The sequence below is a fragment of the Phycodurus eques genome, chromosome 15 (assembly GCF_024500275.1).
Source record: "Phycodurus eques isolate BA_2022a chromosome 15, UOR_Pequ_1.1, whole genome shotgun sequence".
NCBI lineage: Eukaryota > Metazoa > Chordata > Actinopteri > Syngnathiformes > Syngnathidae > Phycodurus > Phycodurus eques.
This window is the reverse complement of record NC_084539.1, coordinates 12,424,006-12,441,097: the sequence shown is the minus strand read 5'-3', so window position 1 is coordinate 12,441,097 and position 17,092 is coordinate 12,424,006. Positions and strand designations below refer to the sequence as shown.

Here is a 17,092-nt window from a genome sequence, read left to right as displayed (position 1 = left end):
GAACTCAAAGATCTAAGACTTTTCTATGTACGCAGAAGGCCTATTTGTCACAAATATTGTACACAAATCTGTCTAAATCTGTGTTATTGAGCACTTCTTCTTTGCCGACGTAATCCATCCACCTCACAGGTGTGGCATATCAAGATGCTAATCAGACAGCATGATTATTGCACAGGTGTGCGTTCGACATCCCACAATAATAGGGCACTCGAAACAGGTTGTTGATTTTGGCCTGTTGAATGCTGGTCAACTCCTCTTCAATGGATAGGCAAAGTTGCTGGATATTGGAAGGACTAATCAGCAATTCAGCATCTTGATATGTCACACTTGTGAGGTGGATGGATTATCTCGGCAAAAGAGAAGTGCTCAGTGGCATACATTTAGACATATTATCGCACAATATTTGAGAGAGCTAGGCCTTTAGGTACACAAAAAGTCTTCAATTCAGCTTGTGAAAATTGGGAGTACACGCAAAAACATATTTTAGTTCAGTATATATTCGATGTATATTTTTTTTCTTAAATTTGACCTCAGAAAGTTGAGGAAATGTACTCACTGTATGTATTCACCATTCTACTACAATAAAATACCACTTAATTATCTATTATGATTTGAACACTTGAATTTGATCTAAAAAGATTTTGCTTCAAGTAAAACAAGACAAAATTGCTATTTGGATCACCACCAAATTGTATACCTGCATAAAGCTATCTACCTTCCAAATGCCGAAATCTAGTCACAGACTAAGTTTACATGTATATTTGGATGCAGTACAAGATCACTGAGAAATTTGGGAAAATGTTGAAAATTTCCACAGAACCAAAAATCAATTATATGGAGCGCTGAAATATAATGTTTTTGTGTGGTCCATGCCCACCACAAACATTGGAAATTCATAATAGTTTCTGTTCAATCCTGCTACTGACTACACGCTAAATGCTACAACATTCCCTTCAATTAATGTACATTATTAGGTGAATAATTGAAAGCAGAGTGCTCAAGAAAATGACACTGACTAAACTTAGAATTGTGTTTTTCCTTTTAAAGTTATGAGTTTGCTGGCCAGGAGTTACACCGTGAGAGAATCAAACATGGCGGTAGCTTGAGGCAGAGCATGAGAGGGTGTTTATCACTACAGTCTGCTGAAATTAGGTGTTTTTAAGTGAGAAAAAAAACATATTTAAAAAAAAAATAATGACAACAATAATATATTTTTTTTAAAAAAACATTCACACTGCAGACAGTTTCTGCACACTTTAACAACCGTCCCAGTTCACAAATAGGAGTTTTAACTCCCTGATTAGCACTGACATCTGCAGCCTTTCATCTCTCCCTCCATCTTGTTTTTTTAATCAGATTAACCCAAACGGCATCCTTTAATGGCCTCTTTTTTTAGGAGAGCTGAAAGAGGAGAGATAATTAAAATAATTAAACCGCTGGGACCGGACTGTGCATGCGAGTCTCTCCAGCTTCTTTCTTTTCTTCTCCCTTTAACTTTGAATTCTGCGTGGCTTACTTACTCAAGAGAGAGACAGACGCATCATCCCCATTTAAATGCATTCAGTTGACTCTCGGAGGTCCAATTGTTCTTTTTGTTTTCTCCACGTCCAATGCCAACGACCAACGTAGGACCTGATATTATAGGTTCATGTCCGTCACATCAATATGGAAATGGAGGGGGAAGGGCATACAGTATTTCTAAACAGCTTTTATACAGCATGTTTTTATCAGTCTTCATGTTTGCATGAGCTTGAAGATTAAAAATGGGGGAAAGTCTGCTTTGCTCTAATCATTATTTATTCATGAACTTTTAAGCTTTTAATGAGGACAAATGAAGCCGTTTTCCATCGTGTCAGTATGTAGTATGCTTACCCAAAATATTCTTGTTTAGCATTTTCTTTTGCACTGGGTGTCCGTGAGTAGTAAACACTAACATTTAAATACACAGTCACTAGAATTTTAGAGCAGATCAGATTATATTGAGTTTGCATTAATATAAAGGCCCACACAACTTTTAATGAGATGTGATGATGTTGATAATTTATTAATTGACAGTAATCCTTGTAATTAAAGCTAAATTCTGATATGTTAGTGGTTGACCACTGTATCAATTTAGTTGCAGCCTTTGACAGTAGAAATGTTCCAACTTCTTCGGAACTTTAAGAAACAAAGCAACATTATAAATCAATAACCTACCGAATTGAACAAATATATTCTGTGTCATATCAATTATTTAAACGTGTAACTAATTCTTATTCATATGAACATATGTGTAGTACATTTGTAACTTCCAAACACTGAGTAAAAAAAGTAGGTTATGTCGTGACGCCTGATTTATTTTTTGCATCATGGGTGTACATACAGATTATTCAATATTTTAATTACATATCTTCAGATGTATTCAAAACTTTACTTCCTGTCAAAAAGAATCGAATGAATTCTTGTATGAGGGTTTTACCAAGAGCATGAGCACCAACGCTCTCCATGTAGCGCAGCCACAACTTTACACAAGTTGGATATCTTTTTCAACACCTCATATACTGTATTTTCATTTCATTCAGATCATTTTCACAGGGCTTCATCTCAAGTTGGCACACACACAAAAAGGAAAAAAATCCCTTTGCTGGAAGTACTTAAGATTTATATTTAAATTTTCATGGAATCTTTGAGAACATTGAGGAGCAATTTCACATTTGCACTGACATCTAATTTCTCAAGTACTGTCTGAAAGCACAAATTGCCATGGATTCCCTATGTGCCCAATTATCCTGCATCAATTTTCTTGACCTGGTGGAATGCTGGTAAATTAATCATAGCACTTTTTGGACTCTCATAAAACACATATGCAGGCGTTTGATAAAGTAATCATAGTTGGTTGTGCTCACAAAAAATAATTTATATTTCACCTCAATAGCAGAATGAGTGTTCCAACGATGCCTAATTGGGATTCGGGAGTTGGTTTAAAAAAAAAAAAAAAATTTAAAAGGTGGGGGCGAGAAAAGGGGGGGGGGGAATAGTACAAACATTCACATTCACACACGCACACACACACACACACTATGATAAATTTTAAGATTTTGTGTTTTAATTTGAATAAAGCTGCTTTTCTCTAATTATTTTTTTTTTTTGGTCTGTTTTTTTTTTTTTTGACCAATTACTGGTCAGACTATTATTTGATGCAAAATGATGAGGTCGGAAGGGGGCATACATTAAACTCTTATATACATAATCGATAATGCTGTGGAACATTCAGTTTAATATAATTTAGAGTCTGTGGAATAATAAAATTACCAGCAATTATATGATCAGCATCATACAGTATTTACCTAACCTAACCTGTTGATCCCGTCATGGATGTCCAAGGTTTGGAGTCAGTTTCTGAGGCTACAGTGCCCTCTGCTGGAAAGAAATAAAACAACAAGCATTAACGTGGATAGGAATACAATATTGTACTCGTGTACTGGACATAATAACACTACTGGGAATTTCCTTTCGAAAAGAGATGGTCCATTCTTTTAAATAAATTATGGTTTGTGCCACTTTAAAGAATCTGGAATATATATTATCCGACAGCATTCTAAAAACATTTTTTTAAAACCTGAGGGAAATCAAATACAATTGCAAATCGTGATTAGCATAGTTTAGCATAGCGTCACGAAGCAAGCTTGGCTAGTTAGTCATTCATATCCTACATTTCGGGCATGGCACAGAAAATATGGGTTTATCTGCAAAGAAAAACTCACCTAACACCCAATAACTAATTAGCAAAACAAACCTATTTACCCATATCGCTCACCGTCATTTTTAAGTGTTCTCGTAATGTTTCTAAATATTTCAGACACGGTCCTGCATAAACAAAAAAGGAAGGAAACCAACTGGTCAAGTGAATTGAGAAAAAGCCTAACAAATACAAACGCTCAAAATGCTACACAGGAAAAAAAATTAGCCACAAATTTTGTTTTGATCAAGATCGAAATATTTAGTGCCGCCTAAAAAAATAAAACATACTTAGATCTCCAAGTACCATGACGTAGTGCAGAAGGCCTAGGTGTTCATTAAAAACGAAACAAGCGTTATTACGAATTTAGATTTATTATAAACCACTATAATTTTATGTATAATTGGGTTCATGGCACAAACTTCATAAACAATTCTTAAGGTTAAATGCAATTGTTTGAACTGTACTTGAGGAAATTATTCTTTTGTTTTCCACGAGAGGGAGCCCCGTACCACTCGTGGTATCTGTATCACACTTAAAAAAATATATCAATTTAGGCCAACATTAAGCCCATCCCCAAGTGTTGGCATAATTTGCATTTGTCAGAACATTTAACAAATAAAGAAATAAAAACTAACAGGGTTTGATGGGATTATAGATGCTGTAATGGGCCAAGATGATCCAGTTAAATGTGCGATTTCCCATATTTTCTGAAAAACTGGTACTAAAATATTGCAGCACACCTGCCTCACAGCTCTGAGGTTCAGCTTTCAAATCTCAGCTCTGGCCTTGGTGAGTGAAGAATGCATGTTCTCCCCACAGCAAGCAAGCCCTTCTCTCGGCTTCCTTCCAAAAAATGCTTTTTAGTTTAATTGAAGACTAACTGTCCATAGGTGTGATTGTGAATATGAATGGTGGTTACTCTATACGTGCTCTGCAATTGGCTGGCGACCAGTAAAGGGTCACCCCACCTCTCGACCAAAGTCTGCAGGGATCAGGTGGATGGGGGTATTTCTAATTATTATATATATATATATATATATATATATATATATATATATATATATATATATAATATATAGTACTTAATGTCAGAACAGAATACAGTATTCTCTATACACATTCAACGGTCATAACGACAAACCACTCAGTATTGTAGTGCAAAACATTGAAGACGACCTTTATTGTTCACAGTTAAACACAAGCCATTGCTTTAAGAACTTCCTTTTTTGCCATGTCATCCATTCAAGAGTCCTGGTTGCTTCGGTTTGTGCAGATTGTCCCCTCCATCTTAGGTTGCTGTAATTACTACGGTTGGCATTTAAAGTGGATCGTTGAACATGCTATAGATAGCGCGGCAGAAGGACATGACAGCAGGAGATCCTGGTGGACAACAGGATTTAGAGAGAGGACAAGAAACATCATTGACTGTTGGTGCAGCAGGGAAAGAAAGCGATTGGGTGCCAACATGAGGGAAAAACACTTCTGTTAAGAAGTGTGTGCATTTTGTCACAGTAAACGATTCCTGGTAATCTTGAAAAATATGATGGTCAATACTAATATTATAGGTCTTGTATTACAGGTCTTGGTCACTTTGTTATCTAAATTCATATTTATATGTGAGCATCCTTGATTGGATAAATAAAATTTTAAATACATGTCAGAATGTGGTACATCTATAAAATGCATAAATAGTCATCTGTTTCTACCACTCATACACTTTCCAATTTGCAGTAAGTAGAATTTGGAGGCAAAATGAAGATGTGCGTCATCTGTTTGTATGTTTAACATTATAAACCACACGATCATGGCGTAGGGCCATAGGAGCTTTGTATGGATGGAGGAAAGTGGAAAGATATAAACATTGTTGTTGAATGGACCATTTAAAACTCACCCAAATTTCCAAGTCTCAAATGGCAGTTTCGTTTTCTGTTCACATTATGCTTGTGTTATCTTAAAGCATTTTAGTCGTACCCGAGTTCACGTTCAAAATCTCCAGTGCCAATACATAGTTTTGTCTACGTCTCAGGATGATTTGGATATTAAAAAAACAAAAAAGTGGGGGTGAATCCTGTTGTCCACTCAGAGGAATGGAACAAATAATACTGCCTCTTAAAGAGTTTCTGACATATTACTCTGACTGATTTTTAAATCCTTTGAAACTTTAGCTTCGGTCTTCCCGGTTCACTTGTGTCTCTCAACTGGGCTCATGATGTGTTTCATTGTAGTCCATAATCTTTAGCTGCTGCTGCCGGGGTCGACCAGTCCCCAATGGGCCCCGCACTATCTTCCTGCGGGGGCTTTCCTGACTTGGGGCCTGCTGCTTGGGCTCACAGGAATCCTTGGTGGGTACAGTGAAAGAAGCAGCCAAAGTAGGGGTCGGAGTTGGGATGGTTGGCATGGGAGTGGGAGCGGGCACAGGGCTGAGGTGGGCAACGGAACTCGGGCACGGCAACTCCGTGTACAGTTCAGTCTTCAGGCTGTAGGCAAGGCCAGCAAGACGTGGCGGCTGCAGATGCTCCTCCTCTTCTTCCTCCTCATCGTCGCACTGACTCTCGCTTTTGTTCCGAAACAGCTCGCGTGCCCTCATACCAAGGAAGCTCTTGGCACTAGGGTAGGAGCCTACAGTAAGTGGTGTGTCAGATGATGTCAGAGTTGCAAGCAGGTTGGTGTGGGGGCAAGACGGAGGGGGGTCCACTATTAGAGATGGGCCCGACTCCTTGCTGCCGTTAACCGAGTTGGCAGTGGTCTTGGAAGATTTGCTTTCCTTTAGTTGCCCTGGTAATAAAGTGCTGCCGTTGCCGCAGGGTGAGTCGTGTGGTGGTCTATCCATCGCCTCATTGGTGCAAGCTTTACTTGGTCCATCATGCACCAGGTTGCTGGAAAGGAGAAAAATAGATTTTAAACCACTGAATTTTAAATAATTATTATATTATATAATTAAGAATTAGTTGAGAATAAAAATCTCAATAAACAAATTAAACAGACTGTAATTGACCACTACTCACTGTGGATGGGGAGCCAATAAAGGAAAAATGTGCATGATTGATCCCCCCCAAAAGGTTTATAATTGCCCATATTAAAAGTTTAAATATATACACCACAAACTATGATCCTCGTTTTACCCTTACCTTTAAAATAAATTACTTACAGATTACTTGATTTTGAAAAAATGGACTGGAAGTGGCAACGACTCTCACCTAACTTGTTTAGCCAACAACTTCGGCTAAACTTCAAGCTCCCCCACAACACACAAAACTTCTCTCTCAGTCGAGATGGATCTCTTCAACATACTACTTTCCTATAAGTAGCAATATGATAAGTGATTACAATGTGTGTGGAATTTTCTTGGAGAAAAAAACAAAAAACAAAAAAAAAAACATGGAAGGAGCACTTCAAAGGCCTCTAAAATCATCCACAGCAAAAAATCATGGATTACTACTCTACTGCCCACATTGCTCTTGTCACGATGTATGTTGCAGTTGTGCTACTTAAGTCGAATGTTTGGGGTTTATTGGTGGGTATTTTTAACTTACATTTATCAGCCACCGGAGAAGGGGTTCTCCAAGTAGCAGATGAAACAAAAAGGTTGAGGAGAGAAATAATGAAGTTATACCGTTTGTAGTGCCTTGAAGACAAATTTAGAGCTCGATGAGCAGGAACTTCCTAAAGCATAACGACAATAAAACCAAAGCCATGCTCATCGGCTCCAAATTACAACACACCTCAGCACCACCCATTGCAGTCACCCTTTATCCCCCCAAGTCAAGTGTCTCGGCGTCATTCTGGACAATATCCCTCTCATTTCCACCTCATATTCAAAACATCACCCAGACTGCATTCGGTCACCTCTGCAACATCTCCAGATGCCACCCATCACTGTCCCAATCCAATCCTGGTTTACTCATTTGTATATCCCACATCGACTACTGTAACTGCCGCCTCACAAGGCACCCCACCAAAGAATGCAAATCATTCAGAATTCTGCCACCCGGATCACCACCCCTGTTCTCATGCAACTTCACTGCCTGCTTGTACATTACCGCATACACTAGAAACCTATAAAGCTCTCCACAACCTAGCCCCACTTACCTCTGCGACCTCGTTCATGAATACACACTCTTCCGCACCCACCGCTCAACCTCTGCTGGACTGCTAAACATTCCCACATCTCACCTTAGTACCATGGGTGCCTGAGCCTTCAGCTGCTCAGCACCCAGACACTGGAACTCTCCACCCCCCCGCTACACATGAGACAGTCAGACTTCATCACATCATTTGAATCCCAACGCAAAACTCATCTGTTCAAACTGACATATTCCTTCTCACTGGACGCTGTGTACCTCCACTTGATTTTTTTATGTTACCGTTTTATTGATGCTTTTGTTTCCCATAATGTGACCTTGGGTGACTTGAAAGGCACCTCCAAATGTATATTATTATTATTATTATTATTATAATTAATAATAATTCAAGTAGACACAATTTCAAGCTCAGAATAAGATGTTGATGTTGTTTTAAGCAGAAAATACAGTGTATTTTGGTCCAATCCAATTACAGTATGCTTTGCTGTACTGAGTTACACTCCCAAACCTGGAGTCAGCAGATATGTGTCGATCAGCTTTGACCCCTGGTGGCAAGCCAGCACTGCTAGTCGGAGCCTCCATCTCAACTTTGCTGTAGAGCTGCAGGATTTCAGTCTGCAGTTGTTGGGTGATTCTCTCCTGAGCCTGGTACCTGCTCTCTGAGGCCTGCAGTTCTGCTCTGATGAGAAAACCAGATACTGTGACAAAGAGTGTAAGACCTGGTACACACATGAGAATCAGTTGCAGAGCCCATACATGATATATAAAAAAACCAAAAAAACTTTTAATCTGCCATTTACAGTAACAGTTTTGGTTGTACTGCGTGTTGTGTCCGCCAATAATTTCAACACAGAACACCAGACACAAAGATTCTGTTCTGCCGGTGATCTAGAAACAAGTCCTTCAGGGCAGAAATATTGCGTGATCACACATGATCCAACAAAAATGAAGAACAAACACTTCCGGATATGTTGCGCCGATGTTTCCCAAATGTTTCCGAAGGGACCGGAGGCGGGAGTGCTGTAAAACGGTATGTCGTCAAAAAAGACTTTGGAAAATGCCACTGCCCGCTGGGGAACCCACATTCATACAAAAAAACGACATCTGGTAGAACATGTTTGCTTTTATTTATGGCCGCTTCATTGTTCCTCAGTACGGGTGTTTCTTTGATTGGCTATATTCCGTTTCACGCCACACTTCACTGAGTCATGACTCAAAAGTAGTTATTTCCTACACAGATGAAGATTTTTGGTTGCAAATAAAATATTGAAAACATTTAATATTTAAGATTGTTGGCCCCTATTATCGGGTCAAATTCACTCATAACACACCCAAGACCACAGGATAATATTATGGGCTAATCGTATAAAACACTGCATTCTATAACATGGCGTTTGTTATCTTTGGTCGGGAAGGGGTAAAATTTGAAAAGAAACAGCCCGATTATCTCCGGCAAAGTTGGTGAACTTGAAAAGTAAGGAAAAGATAACTAAGAAAAAGTAAACAAATAAAAGTGGGAAAAGAATTCTGCAGAAAGACATTGTGGACTTGTAAAAAAGTCAAAATCATGTTATAAATTTAGAGGGGATGTAGATTTTACCTCAACAAACTGACACTCACTTTGCTTGACATTTCACATCCTCAAGAAACTTCTTCTGTTCTGCGATGAGGTGTTCTTTCTTGGAGAGGATGGTCTCCAGCTCAACGGTTCTCTGGTGTGCTGCTTCAAGTTTCTGGCTCTGAACTAGCAGGTTCTGTCTTAGAGCCTCCACCTCCTTCCTGTAGGACACTTGTAGCATCTGGGCCTCCTGGGTGGTGGGTCGCTGCACATCATAGGAAATGTGTTAGAGAGGTAAACTACAGGGATCAAAGCCTTGCGAGTATTTGTTATTTTCTAGTAGAAATCATCCATTACGAAGCCATCCTGCCACCATACCTTGGTATTATCTGCACCTACATACTGCATGGACAGTTTATGTGCCTCCCCAAGGAGCAGTAGCTGTTTGTTCAGGAAGCTCATCTGCTGCTGGGTGCCCTCACTGTTGCTTAACTGAAAGAGGGATGAGATTTATTAAAAAAAAAAAAAAAAAAAAAAAAAAGCAAGTGTTAAGTTAAAAGTTAAGCAGTGTATTATATTTATCAGCAGATATACACTACTGGTCAAAAGTTTTATTAAAACACCCTGATTTTTCCAGCTTTTGTTTTTTCCCAAATGGAAAATTATGCAGTTCATATGTATAAAAGAGAAACAGAAAAGACAGAGCACGGTGGGTGACTGTTTAGCACATCTGCTTCACAGTTCTGAGGACCGGGGATCAAATCCGGCAAATCCGGCCTCGCCTGTGTGGAGTTTGCATGTTTTCCCCGTTTATGCGTAGGTTTTCTCCGGGTACACCGGTTTTCTCCCACATCCCAAAAACATGCGTGGTAGGATGATTGAAGACTCTAAATCGCCCATAGGTATGAATATGAGTGGGAATGATTGTTTTGTCTATGTGTGCCCTGCGATTGGCGACCAGTTCAGGGTGTATCCATCTTGCCCAGAGTCAGCTGGGATAGGCTCCAGCACACCTGCAAACCTAGTGAGGATAAGCGGTACGGAAAAAGGATGGATTGAAAAGAGAGAGAGAGAGAGAGAGAGAGAGAGAGTGAGTGAGTGAGTGAGTGAGTGAGTGAGAGAGCGAAAGAGAGACTTGTCTATAGTAAAGACACACAGGCAGCTTTTTGTCATTATGATTTCCTTGTCTGCATCCTAAAAATGTACCTATAAAAAACAATGAAACAGCAAACAAATCCTGACAGATTGCAGTCATAGAATTCTGACACAAGCATACAAGTGTTGCCAGCAAAACTGAAACACATGTTAAAAATGTTTACCTTGATGGTCATCTGTTTGAGCAGGTGCCCAGTGTGACACACTCTGTTATTTGCCCCCTGAAGCTCTGCCTCTAATTCACCCATCCTTTTCTGACACTCTTGTAGCTTGCTCTGCAGACAGACAAAAAGAAGGATGAAAAAGAATTTCCAAACCTAAACGATCAGTGTCATAATTAGTATAATAACATGTACCTGGAGCTCCTGGTTCTTCGTGTAGTAGTCATCTCGTCCCTGCTGCAGCTGTCTGATCTGACTGTGCAGACGGGTCACCACAGTCTCTCGGTCGTCCCACAGCTGCCTGTAGCGCTGCTGCTCTACCTGCAAACTCTCCCTCAGAGACAAGATGTCCACACTCTGCAGGTTCAGTTGGTCCTTCTGCAAAGATGCGCACAAGTTAGTCAGAAGAAGAAAAACGAATGATTAAAGCTACAGTGGAACCTCAAGTTAACGGACCCAGAACCAATGGACTTTGGATTCAACGGACAAAACGGTAGTCTCCGGTTAGTACTCAAAATGCCACCTTTTAATCGGACAAAGTCAGTTAGTTCCAGAATTGGCTGCTGTTTTTTATTGGCGGAATCAACAGACAGAGACTGGTAGTTCCGGCTTCCGGGAAAAGCTGCGATTGTCACATATGTAGACTAGATACTAGTGCTCAGACTCAAGGTGTATATCCCAACTTGTTATTCGTGAGGACGTGCACAAATGACTGCCGAATCAGATTTGAATTGTGACTCCTCGTACTATTAAAAAAATTCAGATGTATTGTAAAATGTCATAGTCCAATCAACGAATAATCCAATGTCACTATGTGAAAACGATCTATAAACTTAACTAATATTTAGTTTTGCATCCGTATATTATTGCAAAAGCTATGAAACATTTTTGGGTATGGAATCTTTATTTCTCTACCAGAAAACGGTACTGCCAATCCTCTAGCGCAGGGGTGTCAAACTAATTTTTGTCATGGGCCACATCGCAGTTAAGACTTCTATCGGAGGGCTGCTACGACTGTGGACCCGTATAAATGAAAGATTACCTCATATACTGTAATTACAGTATATACAACCCATTGATGAATAACCAGTTTTGAAATTGGAAGCCTGTAAAAAGTTTTTTTCAACTATTGTACTTCTTTTCGAACGGAGGTTGGCAACAAAAAAATGCTTGCAAATATCTCAATGGTATTAAACCAGAACACAATTAGTGATTTTGATTTGCTTTTGCGGGCCACAGAAAATGATGTGACGGGCCAGATCTGGACCCCGGGCCACCAGTTTGACACCTGTGCTCTAGCGGCTGAATCTAAAAAGTGTGTGCGTGCGTGTATTTAATTTTGCATGGAACAAAATAAAAAAACAAAGTGTTTCCATATGTGGGATGACGCGTTCCCCCCCAAAAAATATAAAAAATTTGCTTTGGAGCAGAAGGACACATGCACACTCACCATGGCATTGTTCTGCTCTTCGAGTGCGGTGGCGTTGATGATGCGTCGTAGGAGGCGTCTGTTGCGAACAGCGTGCTGCTCTCTCTTGTAGCGCTCATACAGCAGCTGGTTGTGCAGCAGGAGCAGCTGGCTCCGCAGCACGTGAAGCTCGTCAGATGGAGCTGACCCTGAGGAGATCACCATAATAATTGTGCAACAAATACATGGTCATAACACTGACAAATATTATAAATGAGTCATAATTTCAGGTCTAGCACTTCATAATAGAAGATGAGGATTCAAAGGGAACAACACATTTAGATTAACATTAATACATAACAGCTGACTACATAAAATATGCCTCCCAGTCGAGCTGTCCTGTCACATTATCTTGTCTTGACCGATACATTTTGCAATGTGTATTTAATACCTAATTTAGGCATTAAACCTCCACAATGAAATAATATGATACAAGTGAAATACCTTTTTCATTTGGCTCAGTATACACCAACAATATGATCATCAAACAAATCAGCATTGCGCTGCTGATTGATAAACCTAAATTAGTTTGTTGCAGTTCAGGTCTGTCTCATAACATGATTTAAATGATTAAATACTTTTGCATCCTAATTGCATTATGTAACTCTAAGCACGTGTCATCACATTCAGATACAAGATTATTTGCAGTGCATCTTAATTGCATTGTGTAAATGTGTTACCACCCATCAGCTTGTCTTTTTTAATGTTTGGTAACTTCAGCGAGTTGTATAAGCGGTGTAAAAAATGGATGTATGTACTGTTAAAAAAACTAAGAACAAAATTATCATATTTGCTTGTAATGTGTAATGAGTGACCAATATACCTCATGTCAGGGTTTTTGATAAGTTTGCCTTTTTGTATGCACCAACACAATAGATTTAAAAACAAGTGTGCAAAAGAGTGCAGACATAGCTTTGAATTTTCACAAAAATATAGGATTTAACTAATTAGGAATTAGTCATTTTGTACAGAGTTCCTCAATTTTCGAAGGTTCAATTGTATTTAGACAATTGGGATAACTGTAAATATAACCACATGTGTTGATACTTTGAAAAAAACATTTGTTGTCAATGACTGCCTGAAGTCTGGCACCTATGAGCATCACCCAGTTCTGAGTTTCCTCCCTATAGATGCTTTGCTTGGCCTGCAGGTACTTTTAGCTTGCTGTTTTTGTGTGGGTCTTAAAGGTTTTTTCTTAAGTGACACATTTGCAGTATGCACTACTTGGTCAAGATGAACTGAAATTTGGTCACTGAATAATATTTCCCTTCTTTGCCTTCAAAAGGTTTTGAGTTGCTTTAGCGGTATGTTGAGGGTCATTATCCATCGTTATGGTGAAGTACCATTAATTTCAGTTTTGTAGCAATTGGCTGAATTTAAGCGGCGCATAGCCCTATACACCTCAGAATTCATCTTCTATCAAAGGTCACATCATCACCAGTGAGCATGTTGAATTAGCAGCTATATACTGAACTGTAAATCGAAGCAATCAAACTGCCCCAAAGCAGTTTTTACTCACCAATTTCACCTTGGTTTCATTTGTTCTAAGAATTCTGATTATTTCTTTTTTAAAATGGGACTATTTTTCCTGTTCATTAATGTTTCCATTGGTTAGCTTTGCACCTTGTTTTAAATCCTCTGTATTACATTTATTGAGGCACCCTTTGAATATGGAGTTTGACAATGTTACTTCTGCCTTCTCAAGAGTAATCTTGACTATGGGTGATGATGGGAAGGACTGTGTGATCATCAACTTCAGGTCTTTCTGAAAATTACCGCAAACAACAAGCTAATTCTAAGGAAATGGAATATTCTTCAATGGCCAAAGGTACTGGGCTGATCCCAACCCAATCAAGCATGCTTTTTACCTGAAGCATTCTATTCACCTGAAGACAAAAGTGAAGGCAGCAAGAAGTAAATTTGGTTTCCATGGGCTCCTGACATTAGCCAGTCATTGACAAGGCAAAGCTACCGTATAAAAAATGTATGGTTATATTTGCAATTATATCAGTTTGTTCGCTTGTGAATTGCTATACATTGCTTTGCTGGTAAGGCACACTGCTGTCCGAATCAGTCTATGTATGCTCACAGAACCGAGTACTAAAACTGCAATGAATCAGTCTATGTTTCATCCATCCATCCAGCCATTTTCTATACAGTTTATCCTGTTCAGGACAACAAAGGGCTAGAACCTATCCCAGTTGACATTGGGCAAAAGGTAGACTAAACCCAGGACTTGGTCACAGTTTTAACCAACCAGCTATTGACTCCCACATTTGATTCTTGCTCGGTCTGACTGAGTCTATGTTAAGAAACGGAACGTTGTTTATATTGAATAGGGCTTTGAATTTCTAAGACGTGTCGTTCAACACAATCATTGTGGGAACACTGAACAACTTCTCCCAGTTTTAATTTGGTGCACACGTTCCATCATGACGCTTCACTATGCATGCTGAATAATGCACAATGCGCAACATTCAGAATAGCTTCTTTTATCAGTGTGCAACAGTGTAGAAGAGGGAGAGAATTACCTCCAAAGTGTGTCCAGTCAGCTGACTTACTTGGCAAAGGTAATCTGGAGAAGGAGAGAATGGAAGAAAAACCTTTCCTGAGATGTTTATCTTCTCTGGAATCAAATCATGTCAGTCATGCTACGCTTACCAAATATAGGATGCTGTGAATGTGACTTTTTGGTACTCGTGAAATTTGAAATGAAAATGAATTTTGATACACTAAGCTACAGTCCCAACAAAATATTGAGTTGTTGGAAAGTTAATTGAACTTTGACATCAAGTTAATAAGACTGACCTTTTTGGATATTTAGTTAACAAATGAAGACAGTATTTGGCCAACACAACAAAAATACCCCATCAAAGAATTTAGTATTTTAGTTCTGCTGTCCGACTGACTGAAAATTGCCTTTTGAGAAAACAATGAACGATTCTAGTTCTGTTTAAGATACAGCTGAAGCAGTGGGACTGTAGACTAACAAATTGGGTCAGCAACAGAATAATACTAACAACTATACAAACCTTATTTACTCTAACCCTACTGACTCCATAGGCTGCATGGCGAACAGCATATGACGCACTGCTGAGGTTGGGCACCCATTTTCTACAGCAGGTTGGTAGGACATTGACATTACCACCACAAAATGTACTTGGAGACAAACTATACGGTATGCAGTATGCAGTGTGTGTGTGTGTGTGTGTGTGTGTGTGGGGGGGGGGTTAACAAAGTGTAGCAACAGTTGTGCTGTTTTTATACATTTAACAATTTCTTCTGAGATGATCATGTGGACCTTTGTTGGTTGAATTCTCCTTGACTGGCTAAATTTTTATTACACTCGGATTTTCCCTTGAGGAAATATAATTAGTACAGCACAATAAACTTCACTTGAAAAGATACACTGAAAGGACAAACCAGGTGGGCCATACTTTTTAACAAGTTTCATGGTAGGCCCCTTAGTTGTCACTGAATCTTTATTACTCAATAGTTGTCACTGAATCTTTAGATACTCAATTCAATACATGCAATTTTGGATGAGTCGTTTGGAAAAGACCTTTTTGGCTTCCCAGATTGCGGCAATATGAAAGAATTAACTCCATATTTCCTCTCATTTCCACTTTCTGCATGTGACCCGGCATCAAATACATTCATCCATATACTGTATCATAACTAACAAACGAAATGTAGGTATGATATCAAAGAGGAGATATATAAACAGCTAAGGCATCTTACCTCTTTAGGACTTTATCATGAGTGTCGCTCCCCTGCTGAACAAGGCGATCCAGCACCTCCAGTGGTGAAGCAGTCATTACCCCCTTCTCCTCCCCATTCTCCAGCCCTTCTTCCTGTCTCGAAGGCCTCTCCAGTGTCGCTTTGTGGACCGCCTCAGATGTCTTCTGGCAGATGTAAAGAGAGGCCGCTCTGGGCAAAGCCAGGTCAAAGAACACTTCGTATGGCACCGGGGCAGGGGTCTTTCTGCACGGACTTGGCGAAAACATTCCAAACTTTCCCACATCCTCTTCCGGGGCAGAGGGGCTCCAGTGCAGGTGGTGATCAATGGGGGTGAAACCTGAGAGGAAGGGCCAGGACTGATCAAGGCAGATGGCTGCACTCCGGCTGTCTCCTATTCCCCCTCCTTGTTCACTCCCAACATCAATGGTGCTTGCAGTATTCTCCACTTTATCTGGTGTTGACACTGGATGGCGTGTGTCTAGGATGGACCCTCCAAGCTGGCTGTTGGTGACGATTTTGTCTTGTGCCTGACAGCCAGTCAGTGTCTCAGTGGTACGGTAGAAAGGAGAGTCGAAACCCCTCAGGCCTGAAAGCTCCTGCTTAACCTCTGTGATCTTCAGCTTATCCTCTGTGATCTTGAGCAGCTCCTCTGTGATTGCAGCTAAAGATTTTTAAAAAAGCAAATATGGAAGATTTTCAGCAAAAACAATAGGTAGGTGCCAAGCATTTGCTGCACCACACAGAGAAACTGTGCATTCAGAGTTTATGTTCTAATTATTTGTCCATAAAGTATACCCATGTGACTCAAAAATGTGGATGTGGTTCTGAAAAACACAAAAAGGTCAGTTCTCACCCTCCTCTTTTTCTTTTTCCGTTCTCAGCTGGAGCTCCAACTCCTGTTTCTTCATGAAAACTGAGAGCTCCGTCAAAGTCATGGACACATTCGCAGCATCTGCAGCATCTAATAAAATGCATCTGTCACAATTGCTATTGACTGCAGGAATCAGAAGTGTTTAACAAAAACAAACATGTTAGAGTCATGTTGTGAAAGGCTGTCAAAATCTAGAATCTGACTGGAATAAAACTTATTTAGCAGCACTAATAGAAGTAGATTGGCACTTGACTATGAGCAAGGAATTACACAATTCAATATTTCAGTCTATGGCCGATAAAGTCGCTGACTTGAAACTTGAGAGACCCTGGACT

General features: G+C 39.7%; 1 protein-coding gene across 2 annotated transcripts in view; it reads right to left on the bottom strand.

The window, feature by feature from the left end:
- Positions 1-4,871: 4,871 nt before the first annotated feature.
- Positions 4,872-17,092, bottom strand: part of tsc1b (TSC complex subunit 1b) — a 31,965-nt gene continuing 19,744 nt past the window's right edge. Inside the window, exons 13-22 of one of the 2 annotated variants that reach the window (XM_061698197.1) lie at positions 16,740-16,880; positions 15,887-16,547; positions 14,677-14,720; positions 12,128-12,294; positions 10,873-11,055; positions 10,681-10,791; positions 9,740-9,853; positions 9,424-9,626; positions 8,312-8,482; positions 4,872-6,597 (exon numbers count right to left, since the gene is read on the bottom strand). In XM_061698197.1, coding sequence (XP_061554181.1) covers positions 5,916-6,597; positions 8,312-8,482; positions 9,424-9,626; positions 9,740-9,853; positions 10,681-10,791; positions 10,873-11,055; positions 12,128-12,294; positions 14,677-14,720; positions 15,887-16,547; positions 16,740-16,880 — 2,477 coding nt within the window. In that variant the 3' untranslated portion in view covers positions 4,872-5,915. The remainder of the gene's footprint in view (positions 6,598-8,311; positions 8,483-9,423; positions 9,627-9,739; positions 9,854-10,680; positions 10,792-10,872; positions 11,056-12,127; positions 12,295-14,676; positions 14,721-15,886; positions 16,548-16,739; positions 16,881-17,092) is intronic. The other variant, XM_061698198.1, reaches the window with a different exon arrangement.